Source organism: Trichechus manatus, unplaced genomic scaffold, assembly GCF_000243295.1.
Source record: "Trichechus manatus latirostris isolate Lorelei unplaced genomic scaffold, TriManLat1.0 scaffold00002, whole genome shotgun sequence".
Classification (NCBI taxonomy): domain Eukaryota; kingdom Metazoa; phylum Chordata; class Mammalia; order Sirenia; family Trichechidae; genus Trichechus; species Trichechus manatus.
In genome coordinates, this window is record NW_004443938.1 from 19,099,612 (window position 1) to 19,121,560 (window position 21,949).

Below are 21,949 nucleotides of genomic sequence, written 5' to 3' on the forward strand. Positions count from 1 at the left end.
GACATATTGTGGGGTTGTGAACCAATGTCATAAAACAATATGTGTACTACTGTTTCATGAGAAACTATTTGTTCTGTAAGCCTTCACCTGAAGTACATTAAAAAAAAAAAAGAAGATACATCGCAAGGAATTGGCATGCATTATTGTGGGGACTGGCTAGGCAAGTCTGAAATTAGTAGGACAGGCCATCAGAAGGGTAGAAAGCCAAAGCTGCTGTCTACAGATGGAATGTTTTCTTCATCAGGGAAGCCTCAACTCTGCTCATAAGGCCTTTCAACTGATTGACTCAGGCCCACCCCCATGATTTAATATAATCTTCCTTACTTAGTCAAGTGATTGTGGACTTTAATCACATCTACAAAATACCTTCACAGCAACACCTAGATTAGCATTTGGTTGAATAACTGGAGACTATAGCCTAGCTAAGCTGACACATAAAACTGCCCATCGCAAAGGGTAAGTGGAATCTTTTCAAAATCAAGTTCAAACAAACAAAACCTCTCTTTTAGCCTGGATCCAATGACATCCATTTTGCAAGAATGTAAAGCTTTGAACGATGGCCTGTGTCACGTGGCCCTTCCTGTTCAGTCGCATTTGGATGAGGTCTGTAACGTATTCTTTTGTTCTCAGGCCCTGCAAAGTGAAGTTGTGTCCCAGGCCTCACTCTACAGCAACCTTTTGCAACTGAAGGAATCACTGTTCTCAGTGGCCTCTGGGGAGGACGTGAAGATGATGAAACTACATCTGGAGCAGCTGGATGAGAGATGGAGAGTTTTGCCACAGATCATTAGCAAGAGGTTGGGTTTTGGGTTTTCTTTAAGCTTCTGAGAATGTTCATTTGTTTTTTAATGATGAGCATATAAATTAAGAAAACAGTTTTGTTTATACTGTATCTAACTCAGCTATTCATGGGATAAATATAAAGGGCGGAGAAATATTTTATCTGTCATTTTTAAAATCAAAGTGCTCAAAAAAGTAGCATTTCTGATGAACCTCCATTCAAAATTTCAATCTTACAATCAGCACAAATGATCAAACCAGTTGAAATACATTGAAGAGAGTAGGATTGGTATGGTAATGTTTGTATTATTTATTGTCAAAGCTGTTTGTGTACAGGAAAACAATGATAACCAAAATTTTGCCTCACATATTTTTCAACCAGAGGCATCATATATATGTGTGTGTATGTGTGTGTGTGTGTGTGTGTATAAACACACACACATATATGGCACCTACTTCATTTCATTCCAGTATAGGTCTTTGGAGAGGGCAAGCGAAATTATTAATATATTAATAGTGTATCATTTATTAATATACTTAAAATTACATATAAGTTATATATAATATAATTAATTAAAAACCGATTACATCTTAATTAACTAGATGATTTAGCAATGGGCATCTGGAGGCAGAGCATACAGGCAGAGGGACAAAAAGTGCCCAGCACTAAGTCAGTCATGAGCTAGGGTACTGGGGGAACAGGGAAGAAGGTCAGTGTGAGGGTGAGGCAGAGCTGTGTCATGAGGTCAGGGGTCCTCAAAAACCAGTGGCTGTTGAGTTAACCCCAACACATAGTGACCAGAGATGGTGTTATGTGAGGTCCCTGAGAGACTACAGTAAGAAGTTTAGGGGCTTTGCCTTTCTAAATTCAACAGGAAACTACTCGAGTGTTCACGAATGGCAGGGGAAGGATTTAATTACATTAAAAATCATTCAGACTGTTGTCTAGAGAGTGGATTGTAAGGAGGCAAAAGTGGGAGGAAGGAGGCCCATTTAGAAGGCTGCTGGAGGCCAGGCGAGAGATGAAGAAGCTTAGACCAAGGCAGAGGGAATGGAGAGAAGAGAATCAGTACATATTGTGGTAGTAGGGACATCTGATGGGACACCTGCTAGGTCAGGTGTGGTGGTATAGAGGTGAGGCATGACAGGAGGCTCCTAAGACCATCTGGGTGGTTGGCAGTAACATTTAATGAGAAGGGAAAATTATGCGAGAAACATGTTTTGGGACACAGAAGACGTCAACGTTCCGGTTTGCCCATGTTTGACAACATCACTTTTGCCCTTCAGTAAGCTTATTCAAAAAATCTATCATTAATCCTTTCTATCTGTTTACAGGACGTTTTAACTTTAACACTCTCTCTACATAGGATTAATTTTCTTCTGTCTGTGGTTGCCGAACACCAGCAATTTGATGAACTGCTGCTTTCCTTTTCTGTCTGGATTAAGCTGTTTCTTAGTGAATTACAAACGACCTCTGAGATAAGTGTAGTGGACCATAAAGCGGCTCTTATTCGGCATAAGGTAAAGAGCATTCTTCTACAGCTGAAGAATTTAGTCATGAAAGAGAGCTCTAAAATTACAAAGGGATTCAATATTAAATAATAGTAAAAAGAACACTCGGCAACAATTTAATTTTTTATTCACATGCAAATGTTTTAATAATTCAGCATATGGGTCCAGGCAATGTGTTATACAGATAAATTAAGAAGATAAAACCACATCAGATAAAATAGGCACCACCGTAAGACAATGTTTCTTCATAACGGAGCAAATGTTTTCTGGGTGAAGTGTTAACAATGTTCATTTTTAATCTGCCTAGTTTATTTTGTCCCAATGTTGAAAACCAGTACTGAATTCCAATGCTTTCACTCTGTATTTTTTCTGAATTACTATTTGGCTTAAGAGTAATTTAAAATTTGGAATTTTCCTTATTTTTAAATGATGCACATCTAACATGGCATCCAAAAAAGCATTTAAAGAAGTCAGATATTGATCATCAAGCAGAAAGGTGGTTGGAGATAAGCTAAATAATAAGCTTGTAAATGATATTTGGTAATGAGTAACCTTTAATATTTATTGAATGCTCATCCAGTGCTGTGTTTTGTACTAAGTAAACCAAATGCAACACCAGACCCATTGCCACTGAGTCGATTTCGAGTCTAGTGACTCTATAGGACAGAGTAGAACTGCCCCATAAGGTTTCCAAGGAGGGAATAGTAGATTCAAACTGCTGAACTTTTGGTTAGCGACCGTAGCTCTTAACCACTGTGCCACCAGGGCTCCTTGTACTAAGTGCTAGACATATATTATCCTCTCCAGTTCTCCCAATATCACTATGAGGGAGGGGCTCCTATTATTCCTGTTGACAAATGAGGAAACTGAAGCCCCAGGTTATGCAGCTTATAAATGGTAGTGCATACATAAGGACTTTACTAGAAGTAGTAACAATAGACACTTTCTGCTGAACAGTTGATGTCGCAAAAATACATCCTTCTGGAATGTTGTTATGCAAATCTCAGTTAGCATGGGAAGAAGAGCATTATCAGTAGTAGTGGCAGTGGTTTATTATGCCCTATTTTGTTCCAAAGAAGATTTAAATAAATAGATTAAAGCAGGGTTGTTTTTTTTTAAAATGGGAACCATACTGAGATGTTAGCCATTTTCTGCTGTCTTCTAAACATGACTTACTGTGAGCTAGTGAAATTTACTATACAAGTCTCTGGTTTATTCTATATTTCTTTAAAGACAAGGCAACTAAGTCATGTGCAGATTTTCATCTACCTCCCAAGATGCTAACATCCATCTATCCTCACACCCTTTCCCCGTGAGCTCCGTTAGTGTATATATAAGCATTTTAAAAAATTTCCCAAGTTTTCAATTTCTTTCAATTCACAATTTCTATCCATGAGGAAATTCTTTTCTATGGAATGAATGAGTCCCAAATCAGAGTTATCTTTTATGTGAAATATATAAATGTGCAAAACAGGAGATTTTACGAACGTTTCTAAAGCATTCGTTAGCGATGACTTTAAAGTATGCTACTCCGTTTAAAATCTAACTTAACATCACAAATCCTGTAAACTATAGCATAACTGATGCATCACCAACTCTCCCTCCCATCCAGGATCACGCAGCAGAAGTAGAGAGCAAAAAAGGAGATATGAAGAGTCTGCAGGGCTACCTGGCAAAGCTGGCTTCTCTTGGCTGTGCAGACGACCTCCACCTCCTCCAGGGCAAGGTGGAGGACTGCTTCCAGCTATTTGAGGAGGCCAGCCAGGTTGTGGAGAGGCGGCAGCTTGCCCTGTGCCAGCTGGCGGAATTCCTACACAGTCATGCCTCTCTGTCAGGGGTTCTCCACCAGCTGAGGCAAACGGTAGAAGCCACCAACAGTATGAATAAGAAACAGTCCGATTTATTAGAAAAGGGCCTAAATGATGCCATTCAGGATGCTAAAACATTAGAATCAACTGCCATTGGTCTTGATGGCGTTCTTACCAAAGCCCAATACCATCTGAAAAGTGGAAGCTCAGAGCAAAGGACTTCTTGCAGAGCCATGGCTGATCAGCTCTGTTTGGAATTAGAGAGGATCCAGAACCTTCTGGGAACCAAGCTGAGTGAGGCAGATGCCCTGGCAGTATTGAAAAAGGCATTCTTGGACCAGAAAGAGGAGCTACTGAAAAGCATTGAGGACATCGAAGAAAGGACCGACAAAGAGCAGTTAAAAGAACCGACCCAGCAAGCTCTTCAACAGAGGTAACAGGAAATTGTGTGGAAGCAAGTTGTCTCTTTCTTTGCTCTAGAGTTAATGATTGTGTAAAACTGATAATAGTACCATATTTAGCAGCTTCTTTTTCTAATATTTGAAGATAAAATTGTGGCTAATTTGACACTTAAGAAGTGCTAAAATTTCTTTGGTTTTCAAGAGGATTTTCCTAAGGGCTATATATGAGCCAAAGGAGCCCTGGTGCAATGCTTAAGCACTTGGTTGCTAACCGAAAGACAGAAAAGATCTCGTGATCTGCTCCCATAGAGAATACAGCCTAGAAAACCCTATGGGGCCGTTCTACTCTGTCATATAGGGTCAGAATCGACTCAATAGCACACAACAACAACGACATAGATAGCCACTCTGAGATCTTCTTTACAAGAGTGTATATAGATTAGAATATCTAATTTTAAACAATTTTTAACTGACAGGAGAAGGGACTCATCTTAACAAGAAAGGCAGAGGAAAAAGATAGCAATCCAAGTAGATTTGTAGTTCTGGTAGTAATAATGAGGGCATTTGGCCCTGGTGGTTACTTCCCTCAGTAAAAACTGGGGCAGGAGTTCCTGGGTAATGCCAGCGGTTAATGTGCAGCTAATGTGCTTGGCTGCTGACTGAAAGGCTGGTGGGTCAAGTCCACACAGGGGCATCTTGGAAGAAAGACCTAGTGATCTACTTCCAAAAAATCAGCCATTAAAAACCCTATGGAGCACAGTTCTACTCTGACACACGTGGGGTCTTCGTGAGTTGGAATCAACTCAGCAACAACTGTTTTTTAAAGACTGGGGCAAGCTGATTAGTTGAGAGTAGGAGAGGGGATAGGATGTTGGAAGAGAAGAAGAGGTGTAAAATAGTTCACTTGTACAGAGGAAATGAGATGTCTGGGATTTAGTAAGATGTTGAGCAATATTTTGAGATTTTGTTCATTCATTTAAAGTGAAATCCATCAGCTTGACAGAGTGGTTCTCTCCAACTACTTTTAACTGCTTGCTTGTAGGCATGGAGAAGGCAGAGATGTGGGTTTAAGCAAAGATAGGGGTTGTCAAGTGGGTTTAATTGAGAAGCAAAGGAGTTGAGAGTATTTTCCCTCAGTAAATTTGAAAAATAATGTTTTTTCCGAAAGCTGTAGTCTTCTTGTCAATCTTTTCTTTATTTCTTGATAGAACCTCCTCCTCATTCATGTTCTCAGGTCACTTTCTCTTCCATCTTTTCCTGGAGCAAAGGAACGGTTGGAATGCATGCACACCAACACGTCCATAATGGATAAGGGTTAGGTTGACCTGCCAAGATCATTGCCATTTGCTTTCTTTTAACCAGAATCAAACATGCAACCATGGCTTTAGTTAAATGATGTTGTTGTTGATGTTATAAGGTGCAGTCGAGTCATTTTTGACTCATAGCGACCCCATGTGACAGAGTAGAACTGCCCCATAGAGTTCTCTAAGCTGTAATCTTTACAGATGCAGATCACCAGGTCTTTCTCCTGTGGAGCCACTGGGTGGGTTCGAACTGCCAACCTTTCAGTTAGCAGCCAAGCCCTTAACCTTTTGTGCCACCAAGACTCCTAGTTAGAAGATAATCGAGTTAACACTGGAGCCACAGATTGTACTCCTGAGGTTACTCCCCTGTGGGCAGTTTAACAATAAACTCACAAAAGGGAACAGGATTTGGGAAGGAATAAAGCCTCTGGAAAAAAAGACAGAATGAAGCCTAGTCTGGCGAAGGAGTAGCCTGCTTGCCCAGACAATAGACAGTAGCATTGGGCTGCAGGGCTGAACTGTCCTGAAATTGTTGGAGACGAATGCCTGGGTGGAGCTTAAGAACCACAGCAGTACCCCCAACACTGAACTCACCAATGCTACACAGCAAGGAACAGAAAACATGGCATTAGGATGATGGATTTATTAAATCCCAGCCATACTGCTGCATCACTGTGCAATCAGGGGCAACTCACCTCTCTGATTAGAAGGTGGGGATATTGATGACACCTGTCCCCAGCCGCTTTATTTTACGAATTAAACGGGATCGTGCATATATACTCACTTTATACACTCTACAGCTTTATAGTGCTATACCAAAATGGAAGGAATGAGTCAAGAGTTACCTCTGGATGACCCTTTTTACAAGTGCTCAACTGTTTGTATATTATGCATTTTCATAATAATCTTCTTTTCAATAAAGTAGCTCATTTAAGTTTTAAAGTTTTTTTTATAGAACTCAATCAATAAAGCTATTTTTATTTTGAATGAAACAACTGATTCTTAAATGATATTATTACAAAAAGTAGACCTCATGGCACAGAAAGATTGCTTACCAGTGACCTCTGCAATTAGTACCCCATGTGCTTGGCCTACAAGGTCAGTACTAGTCCTAAAGGTCTTACACAATCAAAGCAAAATAGAAAGAGAATACAAACTTTATAGGAGGTTGAGGGTGAATAGTAGGAGTTACTTTAATTGTTTTCTGAGCTACAGTCTGAGGTGTTGTGCAAAGTTAACTTTAAAAATGTCTATCAGTTAACATACAGTAACTTAATTGCAGGGCTAAGAGTTTTTCTAGCTATCTATATTTGTGTTTCATGGACTTATCATGTGCTTATGGAGAGGAAATATTAGTTCACTAACTTTAGTAAAATAACAGAACATTTTAATTCACAGGTTGAGAGTCTTCAATCAGTTGGAGGATGAATTGAATTCTCATGAGCATGAACTATGTTGGTTGAAAGACAAAGCTAAACAGATGGCCCAGAAAGATACAGCTTTTGCACCTGAAGTTGACAGAGAGATAAACCGTTTAGAAGTCACCTGGGATGATACCAAAAAATTAATTCATGATAAGTAAGTTAAAACTTCCCAGCAGGTATTTCGTGACACTGGGCCATTGCCTGCTGATTTGTGTTGGTGGGATCAAGAGTTGAGTACCTTTTTCCGTCTTAGGACTTCTGTGTCTCTTCAGTAAAGTTCCACAGAACTTTACTGAGGATGTGGTCTTGAGATAACAATTACACATGAAATTCAATGTTTAAAAGTAGGAGGTGTCAGCAATTCCAAAGTGCTATGATGAGAATCTGAACCTCTCATTTTCTTTCTTTTTGTTTTCCTTTTTTGTTTGTTTTTAATTGATGTATAATTTACATACATAAAATTCACCCTTTTTAGTAAGTACAGTTCTATGAGTTTTGACAAACTCATACAGTTCCATTACCTCAAAAAATTTCTTCATATCTCACTGTAGTCAGTCCCTGTCCTCACCCTGAGTCCCTGGCAACCCTTGATCAATTTCCTGTCCCTATAGTTTTTTTTTCTTTCTCAGAATAGCACATAAATGGAATCATACAGAATGTAGCCTTTTGGATCTAGCTTCTTTTATTTAACACACTGTATATTCTTGCATATATCAAGACACCTATTCCTCACTTATCAAGGTGTTTAGGTTCCAAAGACCAGGCCATTATGGGAAAATTGACATTATGCGCAAATGGTAGATGACCACATCAGATCACAAAGTGGTGGAAAGTGGAGGTGGGCACTGTATGTCCCACTGGTTATGAAAAGGTTACTGCCAGATGTACATCATTAATGTGCAAAATAGTCGGATAGAAGTTTTTTACTATTGTTGTAAATGTGAACTGTTGGGGAACAAGATAGTCAATAAGTGAGGAGTAGGTGTAGTTAATTCATTTTTATAGCTGAATAATATTCCATTGAATGGATGTACCACAGTTTATGCATTCACCAGTTGATAGACATTTGGGTTCTTTCCAGTTTAGCAGTTATAAATACAACATCTATAAATATGTGCATAAAAGTTTTAGTGTGAACAAGTTTTCATTTCACTTGGGTAAATAAATAGAAGTGGGACTACTGGGTTTTACGGTGTTTGCTTAGCTTTATAAGAATCTGCATAACTATTTTCCAAAGTGATTGTACCATTTTGCATTCACACCAGCCATGTATGAGAGTTCCTGTTGCTCCAAGTAATTTACAGCACTTGGTATTGTCAGGTTTTCATTTGTTTGTTTACTAGATATTCTAATAGAAGTGTAGTGGTATCTCATTGTGGTTTTAATTTGTATTTCCCTCATAATTAATGATACTGAGCATATTTTTATGTGTTTTTTTGCCATTTATGTTATTTTCTTTAGTAAAGTGCTCAAATTGACCATTCCTTTGGATTTTGTTTTTAATTTTATTTTTTTAATTGAGGTCTCTTTATATTAATACATTCCCAATCAAAATCCTAGCAGAATTTTTTTTTTTCGTAGAAATTGACTGATTCTAAAATTTACAAGTAAAGATTTAGAGTATCCAGTACAATTTTGAAAAACAATTGGAGGACTCCTATTACCTCATTTCAGTGTGGTATTGTCTAAAGGATAAACATATAAGTTAATGAAACAAATAAAGAACCCAGAAATAGACCGACACGTATACGGTCAATTGATACAACAAAGGTGCAAAGGCAATTCAATGGAGAAGGATAGTCTTTTCAATAAATGGTGCTAGAACAACTGGGCCTCCAAGTGCATTAAAAAATATGAGCCTCAATACATACCTTGCACCAACTCATAATGACACTATAGGACAGAGTAGAACTGCCCCATAGTGTTTCCAAGGCTGTAATCTTTACAGGAGCAGACTGCCACATCTTTTCTCACAGAACCACTGGTGTGTTCAAACTACCAACCTTTCAGTTAGCAGCCAAGCGCTTAACCAGTACACCACCAAGGCTCCTGGTACCATAGACCTAAATAGACCTAAATGCAAAATCTAAAACTATAAATCTTCTAGAAGAAAATGTTCATGAATTTGGGTCTGATTTTCTTTTTAATGACATTTGTTTTTTTAATGTAAAATTTGTTATGAAACTTTAAAACTGTAAAACAAATTAAAAATAATTAAAATCATGCATGGTTCTTCTACAATAAGCAATTACTATTTATAGTAATTTATATAGTTTATAATAGAGGCTATTTGTTTAGATTTTAAAAAAATTTAGCCATGTGGCACAAACTTTTTCCATTAAATGAGTGTATCAAAATGTATTCAATGAATGGTCTACTTTTAACATTTATTTTTTTCTCTTTTTTCTCTTATTATAAATAATGCTGCAATGAATATCATTTGCCCAAATCTTAGTGCACATTTTCTTCTTTGGAAAAATTTCCTAGGTGTAGAATTGCTTGGTCAAAGTTGTGTTGCACTTATAAAAAAACTTATCTTTTTATTTTGACTTTTTTTTTAATTGTGCTTTTTATTTTGACATTTTCAGGGGATTAATATTCATTGAAAATTTATGTTACTTTGAGATGGAAAAGAAAAGCTTCATATATATTGGAATTATTGAGCAGGTTTTTTTTCTTGCCCACAATGCACACCATTCTGAAGTAATTAAAACAGTATGTTAAAAGACATTTTAAAGCATACACATTTGGCTGATTCATCTAAATACGTTTGTATTGTCAAGAAAGTATGTAGCTTCTTTGTCACTGGGTTCATAGATTCTGTTTTAATGGATGTGTGCACCCTTCGTTCCTGGAGACCGTTTTGACATTAGAGTAAAATTGGATTGACTAGCCCTATTTTGGTCTCAGGAGGTAGAAATATGATTTTCTCTTGGTTCCAGCATCCATCTATGAATACATTTACATAATGATATATCAGATGCAACCGTAGGGAACTCTTCCCTTTCCTGAGACATGGCAATAAATGATGTATTTAATTATTACAGCCAAGGTCAATGCTGTGGACTTATTGACTTACTGAGAGAATATCAGAACTTGAAGTCAGTTGTATCTAAAGTCCTAGAAAATTCCAGCAGCGTGATCGGAACCAGAACTACTATAAAAGATCAAGAAGACCTAAAATGGGCTTTATCGAAGGTAGTAATTTAAGATTTATTTATTTCGGTAGACTAGTATGTCTGTTTTTCACTCACAGTGACATTCTCTACACAATTCTTCTTGTCAGTACATTTAGATGTGGATAATTCATCCTGATGAGCTGATTTTTTTTTTTAGAAATATTGATATCCTATGATTCTAGCAATTAAAGAAAATTCTATTTTATGCATATATTATGTATTTATATATTTTAATATTTTATATATTACATATATAGTAGATATATTTGCATTGTTTATTACTGTCACTACCTTCTACATGAGGTCAAACATGAATTAAATTTCTTAGCAGCAAATGATTTTAAATTCTTCACTTATCACTGACTAATTAATTAAGGAAACATTTATGTCCACAGCATGAAGCTGCCAAGAACGAAATGAATAAGAAGCAGAAAGAGTTTGATAACTTCACCAGTAAAGGAAAACACTTGTTGTCTGAGCTGAAAAAAATTCACAGCAGTGATTTCACCTTGGTTAAAACAGACATGGAGAGCACGGTGGACAGATGGCTGGATGTAAGGATAATCACCAGGGATTCCACAACAGTTTAAATATTTACATTTCTCAATCACATTTTTGGGCAAAGATTCCAAGATGTGGATTCCATATTTAACTTTTAGTGCTACATGCAAAATGATATTCTGAAGAAACATAGTATCCACATAGAGTTTAGAAATAGTGAAAAAAAATTATTTCCATTATTTTGTTAAAACTTACTGGCAGATTTTCTAGAATTTACTTGCTAGTTTCAACCCTAATTATAACTCTAAATGTTTTTATTCTGATAACTTTTGAATTACGAATAAAATGGAAGACTAATTTATAAACATCTTATAGAATATTAAACCATAATATATAATAATTTAAAGTAATAAGGCCATAATTTTGCATTGGAAAACATTAGACCTATAGTTCACAGTCTTGGGTTTTAGTTCCTTTTCTGTCACTTACTAGCTATCTGACCATAGAACGAGTTTTTGATCTCTTCAGAACTTTACATCTCTATCCGTAAATGTTTTACATTATTTTCCAGCCGAAAGGCCCAGTGATTCTGTTGTTTGCCTCCCCATTATCAACATCTAGGTTCAGAAGTTTAACCTCAGTGGATTCCCTTATTGAAGCTAAATTAGTATAGTTAGACATTAATATTTGGATACTATAATCAAAGAATTTTTGAGCTATAGAACACATTCTATGCCTCCATTTTAAAAGGACATTTGTCTTATAGAAAGAATAGTAAGCAATAATACTGTGCTTTAAGCAAGAAAAGTTACATGTTGTCCTATGCATTTACTTATTCTTTGAATCTAATTATGACTCTTTGCTATACCTCAGTATTACAGATAAAAGTGATTATTGTAGTACTTTCAGAAATAAATACAATGGTATTTATTTCTATTCCATAGTATTCAACCTCACAGTGAATTACACCCTCTCTTCACTTATCAACATGGTTAAGTTCCAAAGACCAGTTCATTATGTGAAATCGGCATTACGCAAAAACAGAGGATGACCACATCAGATCACAAAATGGAGGCTGACTACATCATTACATAACTACCAAATTACATGACTACATAACTGCCAAACCACTGAGAAGCATGGCCCAGCCAAGCTGACACATAACTTTAACCATCACAGCCAGTGTTATTCTCACCTCATACCTCAGCATTCGTTACCGCCAGATGTACGCCATTAATGTGCAGAACAGTCAGATAGTAGATTTTTTACTACTGTCGTAAATGTGAAGTGTCAGATAATGAGACAGTCAATAAGTGAGGAGAAGGTGTATATTACAGAAGATTCCAATAGACCTGTGGACATTGGCATCCCAATTTACAAATTAAAATCTAATGTCTCAGAAACACTCCCAATGACAGAAACAATTGCTTGATTTGAGTGTACAATTAACTTACAATATTTTTTATAAGAATCTCTTTTTTCAATTAAAATATGATTTTATGATTAGGAACCACTGATGTTTTAGTGCATTGGTGGGGGAATGAGCTTTTTCAAGTCTCAGACCCTTAATGGCATGGCTGCTGCTTTCTCTCCTAGATATCAGAAAGAATTGAAGAAAACATGGATAGGCTGAGGGTAAGCCTGTCCATTTGGGATGATGTACTTGCAGGTAAAGATGAAATCGAGGGATGGTCAAATAACTCTGTCCCACAACTGGCTGAAAGCATCAGTAACCTGAATAACAGCCTTAAAACAGAAGAATTCCTTAAAGAATTTGAGGTAAATTGACAAAGTCTGTGTATATGAGCTTGCGATGTATTGTTAACCAGAAAAGGAACAAATAAAATCTCTTTTTTTAAGCCATTATTCCTCTCAGAGACATATATGAATGTTACAAAACTCTTGACTATCTTTTGTTATTTACTTAAAATTTAAATAGGTTATGGATAAGAATTTCTGCATTTTGTTGCTTCTTAGTTGGGATTTCTTAAAGAAGTATTTGTAGAAAAATAAAAGTGTAAAATCTATCATTTTTCCCAATCATTTGAGAATATGACACTTTCCTACTTGAAACACAATTTGAAAGTATCTTGTAATTTAGCAATATTTATCTTCTTTTTTTTTTTTTTACTCAGAAAAATATGCTTGCTTTCCATGTGCTGAACAGTATGCTGGGTGCTGGGTGGTCCTTCGCACTTTCTTTTTAGTTATGGGAGAAAACTGAAGATCGGAGTGTCACAGGCTACCAGGGAAAGGTTCTAGCCTTTTACAGTTCTAGATAGCAACTTATTTTAAACTCATTCGCCCATCTCTCACATTCAGTTACTCATTCTTTCCGCAGATTCTAATGAGCACCTAATATATGTCAGGTACTGTTTTAGACACTGAGAACATAATAGTAAAACACACAAAGTCCCTGGCCTCATGGAATTTACATTATAATATATATTATATGTAAAATATCAGTTCGTAATAGGGCTGTGGTGAAAAATGAAATGGGTGAGGGAAAACAGTGGCAAGAGATAAATGCTTTACAAAGAGAATGATTGACTGCATTCTTGGGGAGGGCAGAGATTGTTTCTTCACCGTTGACTCTTCTGGAGCCTAGCACTGTGCTTGGCATATATATGGAACTTGACAGACACCTGATTGAATGACTATAGTCTGAAAAATATAGCTGAACGAACTTTGTTACTAAGCTATCCAGCTATCTTTGACCCAAAGAATATTCTAGAAGTTGTATAATTTAATTCCAGTTTCAAAGGACAATTAGAAGTAGAGGAAATATTCCAGACTAAAGTAGAGTCAAGAATGAGGGTGCTTCAGTCTCTTTATGATGACGTTACTGAGTTTTGATTAACACTACAGTTCAGGGTTGGGTGCTGGATTGGCTTGAACCAGCTCCCAAGAGCTGATTGTCAAATTTTTAGGAATTTTGCAAGCTAGCGTTGAACACAACAATTACTGAAAATTACATAAATTTTTATTACATAAAATAACTATAATAAATTCTAAAAACTTGTTGTTGTTAAGTGCCATCCTGTCGGTTCTGACTCATATTGACCCTGTGCACAACAGAACAAAACACTGCCCTGTCCTGCGCCAGCCTCATGATCTTTGTTATACTTGAGCCCATTGTTGCAGCCACTGTGTCAGTCCATCTCATTGAGGGTCTTCCTCTTTTTCATTTACCCTCTACTTTACCAAACATGATGTCCTCCTCCAGGGACTGGTCCCTCCTGATAACATGTCCAAAGTATGTGAGATGAAGTCTGGCCATCCTTGCTTCTAAGGAGCATTCTATCTGTCCTTCCAAGACAGATTTGCTCCTTCTTCTGGCAGTCCACGGTATATTCAGTATTCTTCACCAACACTGTAATTCAGAGACATCGATTCTTCTTCAATCTTCCTTATTCATTTTCCAGCTTCCCTAGGCATATGAAGTGATTGAAAACATGATGGCTTGGGTCAGGCACATCTTAGTCCTTAAAGTGACATCTTTGCTGTTGAAAAGATGTTAAAGAGATCTTTTGCAGCAGATTTGCCCAATGCAATGAATGTATCTTTTGATTTCTTAACTGCTGTTTCCATGGGCATTGATTATGAATCCAAGTAAAATGAAATCCTTGACAACTTCAGTCTTTTCCCTGATTATCATGATGTCGTTTATTGGTCCAGTTGTGAGGATTTTTATTTTCTTTACGATGAGGTGTAATTCATACTGAAAACCGTGGTCTTTGATCTTCATCAGGAAGTGCTTCAACTCCTCTCCACTTTTGGCAAGCAAGGTTGTGTCATCCGCATATCACAGGTTATTAATGAGTCTTCCTCCAGTCCTGATGCCCCGTTCTTTTTCGCCTAGTCCAGCTTCTTGGATTATTTGCTTAGAATATAGATCGAATAAGTGTGGTGAAAGGATATAACCCTGATGCACACGTTTTCTGATTTTAAACCATGAAGTCTCCCCTTGTTCTGTTTGAACGACTGCCTCTTGGTCCAAGTATAGGTTCCTCATGAGCACAAATAAGTGTTCTCGAATTCCCATTCTTTGCAATTTTATCCATAATTTGTTATGATCCACACAGTTGAAAGCCTTTGCATAGTCAAAACTTATCACTTTCTAATTATTATTCTGAGTCTCCAGGTGGTTCAAACAAGTAACATACTCAGCTGCTAACCTCTGAGTCCACTCAGAGGTGCTTTGGAAAAAAGGTCTGGTGATCTACTTCTGAAAAATCAGCCATTGAAAATCCTGTGGAGCGCAGTTCTACTCTGACACACGTTGGGTAGCCATGAGTCAAAATCAACTCAATGGCAACTAGTTTGGTTGTTGGGCTTTTAATTGTTATACTACATATCACTATTATCTGTGCCTTGAGTTAATTACAACCATTATATCTGTGTGGTGGAAATACTATAGAACGGTGTGACACTGCCCGTCTCTGCCAACTCCATAGGCAGTGACACCATGTTGTAGCTTAAAATAAGCCACGGTGGGAATATTTATGCCATTGAATTTGGTAAAATCTACAAATCAGGGCCAGTTGTTTAACACTTACCAGCACACTGCTGACCTCAAAGACCCGGGGGCCAATGTGAATCAGACCCACATTCAGCAGGGCAGGCCTCAGTCACTCACAGGGACGGGTTTCTTCCATGACTGACTTCGTTACCCTAGCTAATGAAATCAGCAGCTGGATTCAGCCCCCCTTCTAACAGCGGCGTCACTGCCCTAGTGCATTAATAAAGTGCAGTGTGTAGGTGTGATTCCTTAATTGCCCAGCCTGCTCATGAGAGGTCAGCAGGCTGACAGCCGGTACAACACAGCATACTGGCTGAGTGAATTACTTTGTGGACTGAAGACATGCCATTTTTAAAATGAAGGGAGCAATTTGTTAAACGGTTCCCTGTGTGGCCCCAAATGACTAATGAAGTTTACAAGTGTCCAGTTTGTTCAGTAATTGACTCTTTGATGGTTCTTTCTTCTTTTTGTGTTCGTGTCAGTTGTGTTGCAAAAAAAAGGGCAAACTATTAGAAATTGATTTTCTGATTAATGTGATTTCTGCTTTAACATTCTTTAAAGACTTATTTTCAATGTTTTATGTATTACATAGATTCTATAGTAATGAGGTGCCCCGCATATGTATTTGTTTTGAAATACTTCTTCAAGAGTTGAATGCTGCCATTGTAACCAGTGGTTTTAATGTTAATGAAAAAATGACCGTTAGCCTAGTAAAAATCTCCACTGACTCAAGACTTTTAGGTCAGTGTTTAATTTTTTCCAGGAGGTTTTTTTTTTCTCCCCCCTTATTAAAAGGGAGGGAGGGTGGGAAGAAAGGAAATTCCATGTACTCCCTCGCATTCCACCAAGTAAAAGTGAACCGTGACTTTTTCCACGTTCATAAGTAATGGCAGATCTCAGAAGTGAACCAGACATGGGTTTTTGTTTCGTTTTTTTTTTTAACTCTGGCTTACAATTAGCTTAACTCTGGAAATTACTAAATATCACATACAGCATGTCAGTGTTTTGAATAGCTGTAGTTTTTCCTTTTGTCTTTTATTTTGGCAGTCTGAAGTTAAAAACAAAGCACTGAGATTGGAAGAACTTCATTCCAAGGTTAATGATCTCAAAGAATTAACTAAAAATCCAGAAACACCACCGGACCTTCAGGTAAGCACTCAATCAGCTTTTCTCTCTCTCTCTCTCCCTTTTTTTTTTTCAGTTGTGCTTTAGGTGAAATTTACAGTTCCAGTTAATTTCTCATACAAAAATTTATGCACATATTGTTATGTGACCCTAGTTGCAGTCCCTGTAATGTGACAGCACGCTCTCCCTTTCCACCTCCGGTTTCCTGTGTCCATCCAACCAGCTCCTGTCCCTTCCTGCCTTCTCATCCTGCCTCCGGACAGGAGCCGCCCATTTAGTCTCGTGTATCTGCTTGAACTAAGAAGCACACTCTTTACAAGTATTATTTTATGTTTTATAGTCCAGTTCAATCTTTGTTTGAAGAGTTGGTTTCGGGAATGGTTTTAGTTATGGGTTACAGAGCATCTAAGGGCCATGTCTTCAAGGGTTCCTCCTGTCTCAGTCAGCCCATTAAGTCTGGTCTTTTTATGTGAATTTGTGTTCTGCTCCACACTTTTCTCCTGCTCCGTCAGACACTCTCTGTTGTGTTCCCTGTCAGGATGGTCATTGATGGTAGCCGGGCACCATCTAGTTCTTCTGGTCTCAGGCTGATGAAGTCTCTGGTTTATGTGGCCCTTTGTCTCTTGGGCTGATATTCTCCTTGTGTCTTTGATGTTCTTCATTCTCCTTTGCTATAGGGGGTTGGGACCAATTGATGCATATTAGATGGCCACTCACTAGCTTTTAAGACCACAGATACCACTCACCAAAGTGGGATACAGAACATTTTCTTAGATAAACTTTGTTATGCCAGTTGACCTAGATGTCCGCAGAAACCATGGTCCCCAGGCCCCCACCCTTGCTACTCTGTCCCTCAAAGTGTTTAGTTATGTTCAGGAAACTTCTTAGCTTTTGGTTTAGTCCATTTGTGCTGACTTCGCCTTTACTGTGTGTTGTCCTTCCCTTCACCTAAGATAATTCTTGTCTACTATCTAGTTAGTGAATTCCCCTCTCCCTCCCTCCCCACCCTTGTAACCATCAAAGAGTGTTTTCTTCTGTGTTTAAAACTTTTCTTGAGTTCTTATAATAGTGGTCTCATATAATATTTGTCCTTTTGTGACTGACTAATTTCACTCAGCATAATGCCTTCCACATTCATCCATGTTGTGAGATGTTTCTTAGACTCATCATTATTCTTTATTGTTGCATAGTATTTCATTGTGTGTATGTACCATAATTTGTTTATCCATTCGTCTGTTGATGGGCACCTACGTTGTTGCCATCTTTTTGCTATTGTAAACAGTGCTGCAATGAACATGGGTGTGCATGTATCTATTCATGTGATGGCTTTTATTTCTCTAGGATATATTCCAAGGAGTGGGATTGCTGGATCGTATGATACTTCTATTTCTAGCTTTCTAAGGAAGCACCAAATCGATTTCCAAAGGGGTTGTACCATTTTACATTCACACCAGCAGTGTATAAGTGTTCCAGTCTCTCTACAACCTCTTCAACGTTTATTATTTCAGTCAGCTTTTTAATAGCTATTATATACAAGGCACTTTGCTAGGCTCTAGATAAATAGATAAACAGACATAAAAATAGGTAGATGGATGGATAGATAGATACACGGAGAGATAGATATAGATAGATGTAGATGGAGTTACCATGAGTCAGAATCGACTCAACAGCAACTGTTTTTTCTATGTATGTATATATATAAATGCACGTATATCCTCATTGTTGTCATAATTATCATCACAATTCCAAGCAAACATGTTGACCTTAGACCTTATCATATATGAGGCTTAAAATATAAACAGATATCTTTAGAATTCCTTGTGCAAGTATAAATGGTGTATTTCAAACTCAAAGATTGTAATAATAACAGTTCCTATTTTCCTTCCTAAATTCTGGAAGCATTATCAAGCAGCTTGTCTCATGGACCATTATATTTCTAGACAGGAACAGAAACCACTTTTATGATGACTGGTGTTCTTATCAAAGAGCCCTGGTGGAGTAGTGGTTAAGCACTCAGCTGCTAACTAAAAGGTTGGCAGTTCAAACCCACCAGTTGCTCAGGGAGAAAGATGTGGCAATCTGCTTCCAAAAAGATTACAGTTTTGAACCCATGAGGCAGTTCTGTTCTGTCTTATAGGGTCACTATGAGTCAGAGTAAACTCAACAGCTACGGGTTTGGTGTTGTTCTGGTGTTCTTATTGATATTTTCCTCTTTCATTTGCTCCATAACTGGGTTTGGAGGGCTTACTACTGCAGATCTCTCTCTGAGGCCCCTTAAATGGCACATATCCACAGGAACCACCAAGCAGGACAGGGTGGAGCAGGGCTGGGCAGGAGACCTGGGCACCGTCAGTTGCCGGAGCTCAAGGAGCACCAGCACGGTTGGTTTCTTTTGGCCCCAGCATTGCCGGCTCCAGGCTACGACTCAGCTGCAGCACTTGAACCTCTATCTTTGCTGCTGGAAGGAGCCCTGTGGTGCAGTGGTTAAGTGCTTGGCTGCTAACCAAAAGGTCAGCAGTTCGAACCCACCAACCCACCATCTGCTCCATGGGAGAAAGATGTGGCAGTCTCTTTCAGTAAAGACTACAGCCATGGAAACCCTATGGGGCAGTTCTACTCTGTCTTATAGGATTGCTATGAGTTGAAATCGACTCAGTGGCAATGGGTTTTGGTTTGGTTTTGCTGCTGCCCTCGTGGATTTATTTCTCCTCCTCTTGTGCCTTGGTCTTTGACTTGCTACTTCTGACTAACCAGTCAATCTCGTTTGATTAACTATACCTTCGCTCTGACCCAAGATTGTGTATCCTTTAATTCCTACATTTGGTGGGTGATATGCATGCAGCAGAATGTTAGAGGAAGTTTTACCTGAGGCTACAAGAGGCAAAGGGGGTGATAATCATATACAGATTTAAAGAGGAGTCATACGTGTCACCTGTGTCGAAGGTATAGATGCGCAACAGTTGGACTGTTGCAGAGTGAAGATTAAGGCAGGATTTTGGGAGAGAGCTACTGCTGTACTGATTCCTCACACACACACACACACATACTCAGGGAAGAGGTGCAGGGTTTCTTTGCCTCAAGCCTAGTGGGAAGAGTTCAGTGGTACCACCTGGAGAGTGTGGTACATGGTACCCACAGTTGGGGATCTAGTATCTAACTCCCCTCGACAGACCTAAAGGTGAGAGACAGACTGGCTTACTGCTGATGCATTTGCCACAGAGAAATGACTTTTGGGTGGTGGCATGTTATTCAGGGGGGTGAATCTAGAATGTACCCTTTGGCCGAGATGTGTGTCATGAGAGAAAAGAAAGAAAGAGAGCACTGGAATGGGGGATGTCATAGGTTGGCCTAGAAAGCTATCTGGAGGATGAACAACCTTAGCAGGGAGGAATTAAAGAGATGCCTAGAGGCTGATGAAGGAAAAAGCAAAGAGCCAGAGAAGAGTGAATTACCTGTGTCTAGGGAACTCCAAGCACTTAGCCGCTGACTGAAAGGTCAGCAGTTTGAATCCACCAGGCGCTCCATGGAAACCATATGGGGCAGTTCTACTCAGGCCTCTAGGGTCACTGTGAGTCAGGACTGACTTGATGACTTCCCAACAACAAAAGGGAACTTCAATGGGAGACCCAGCAATGGGGTGTGGTGGGGGAGTCTCAGAAAAAGTGAGAGATGAAGTGAATGTCAGATGTTGGCCTGAAATAGAAAGCACAGATGCCAGCTTATGACAATTATTAAACCAGTTAGAACCCTCCCGCCCACCTCCTGCAAATGCAGGCAGCAGGCAGCAGAAGCTGTAGTTAGCAAGTTGAGGCCAGAGCATAGAAGCAAAGCGGGGAAAGAGAAGGGAGGTGCTGTGCCTGTCTGTCTCCCCACTTCAGCATCCTGCTCACAGCAGATCTGATCTGGCAGTAGGAAAAAAGTCAATATTCAAGTTCAAAGTTTTAGTTATTAAATAGGCTTGAACGATGTAATTCTGGAGCTGAGACTGTTTTGCAATTTAGAGTGACGCTAATGCCTTTTATTATCTTAGCGGCCAGAGAAGCCAAGGGCCCTGCCCTAAATATGTCTTCAGAGAGGAAAGAAGAACTAGCCCCACTGGATAGTTTAACAGGGCAGAGGGAGACAAAGATGAAGTTGCTTTATTATAAAATCCAGTAGTAGTGCTTGTCCAGAGTAATGGTTGCATCAGGGCAAAACCTTTGTAAACATTTCCCAGGAAGAGCTAAGAACCGGAATTGGGCCACCTCCTTAGTAATTCTGAGTAGGTCTAGCTCCTCTATAATATGATCTTGATTCTTCCCTAGAACCTCAGCTGAAACTACCACTTTAACTTCCTATGTTAATTACCACTCTTGCATGCTCCATTTTCCCATCACTTAAAAAGTTTGGCAGCTTGCACCCATTGATATTCCTGTGCAGGAAAATAAAACCAAAAAACCCGTTGCCATCAAGTCAATTCCAATTCATAGCGATCCTATAAGACAGAGTAGAATTGCTCCATGGGGTTTCCAAGGAATAGCTGGTGGATTCGAACTGCCGACCTTTTGGTTAGCAGCCAAACGCTTAACCACTGCACCACCAAAATAGTACTCGTAAATAAACCATTGGAGCTGGCTTCCGTGGTTAGTCTTCCTTTTTTTTTTTTTTTTTTAATATTTTATTGCACTTCAGGTGAAGGCCCACAGAACAAACAGTTTCCCATGAAACAGCAGCACACGTGCTGTCCCACGACACTGGTCAACAGCCCCACAACACATCAACCCTCCAAATTCTCAACCCTTTTTTTTTTTTTTTTTTGGTGAAAATACACATAGCCAAAGGTACACCGCCTCAAAAACCTCTACGTACACAGTTCAGCGACATCGATCACGCCCCTCCAACTGCGCTCCTACTCCCACCCAAGATGAAGGCCCACAAAACAAAATAGCCTCTCATCCAACAGTTACTACAAATGTTGCCCTATGACAACGGTCAACAATCCCACAACACATCAACAATACCCCTACCCAACCTTGTGTTCCCCACCACCAGCTTTCCCGTTCTTCCATGTTTTTGACGATTAAACTGCCCAGAAGCAGAATTTCTACTGAATGTTTTCTGGTCTTCCCACATTTTAATGAAACCTGTTTTATATTTAGTTTATAGAAGCAGACTTACGGCAGAAACTGGAGCAAGCCAAAGAAATAACTGAAGTGGCTAAAGGAACCCTGAAAGATTTTACTGCTCAGACCGTCCAAGTGGAGAGATTCACTAAGGACATAAAAACCTGGCTGACAAAGTTGGAAGAATCGTTGTTGAACTGTGCTCAGACTGAGACTTGTGAGGGGTTGAAAAAAGTAAAGGTAGGCAGTGAACTCTTATTAAATGTTTCCACTTAAATGGTATTAGTTCTC

At 38.7% G+C, this 21,949-nt stretch overlaps 1 protein-coding gene across 16 annotated transcripts in view; it reads left to right on the top strand.

The window, feature by feature from the left end:
• Positions 1-21,949, top strand: part of SYNE1 (spectrin repeat containing nuclear envelope protein 1) — a 540,309-nt gene that overhangs the window by 239,455 nt on the left and 278,905 nt on the right. For all 16 annotated transcript variants that reach the window (XM_023728949.1, XM_004368822.3, XM_023728947.1 and 13 more), the window contains 9 exons: positions 631-797; positions 2,148-2,301; positions 3,905-4,533; positions 7,204-7,383; positions 10,277-10,427; positions 10,804-10,962; positions 12,506-12,688; positions 16,479-16,580; positions 21,695-21,898. In XM_023728949.1, the coding sequence (XP_023584717.1) occupies positions 631-797; positions 2,148-2,301; positions 3,905-4,533; positions 7,204-7,383; positions 10,277-10,427; positions 10,804-10,962; positions 12,506-12,688; positions 16,479-16,580; positions 21,695-21,898 (1,929 nt within the window). The remainder of the gene's footprint in view (positions 1-630; positions 798-2,147; positions 2,302-3,904; positions 4,534-7,203; positions 7,384-10,276; positions 10,428-10,803; positions 10,963-12,505; positions 12,689-16,478; positions 16,581-21,694; positions 21,899-21,949) is intronic.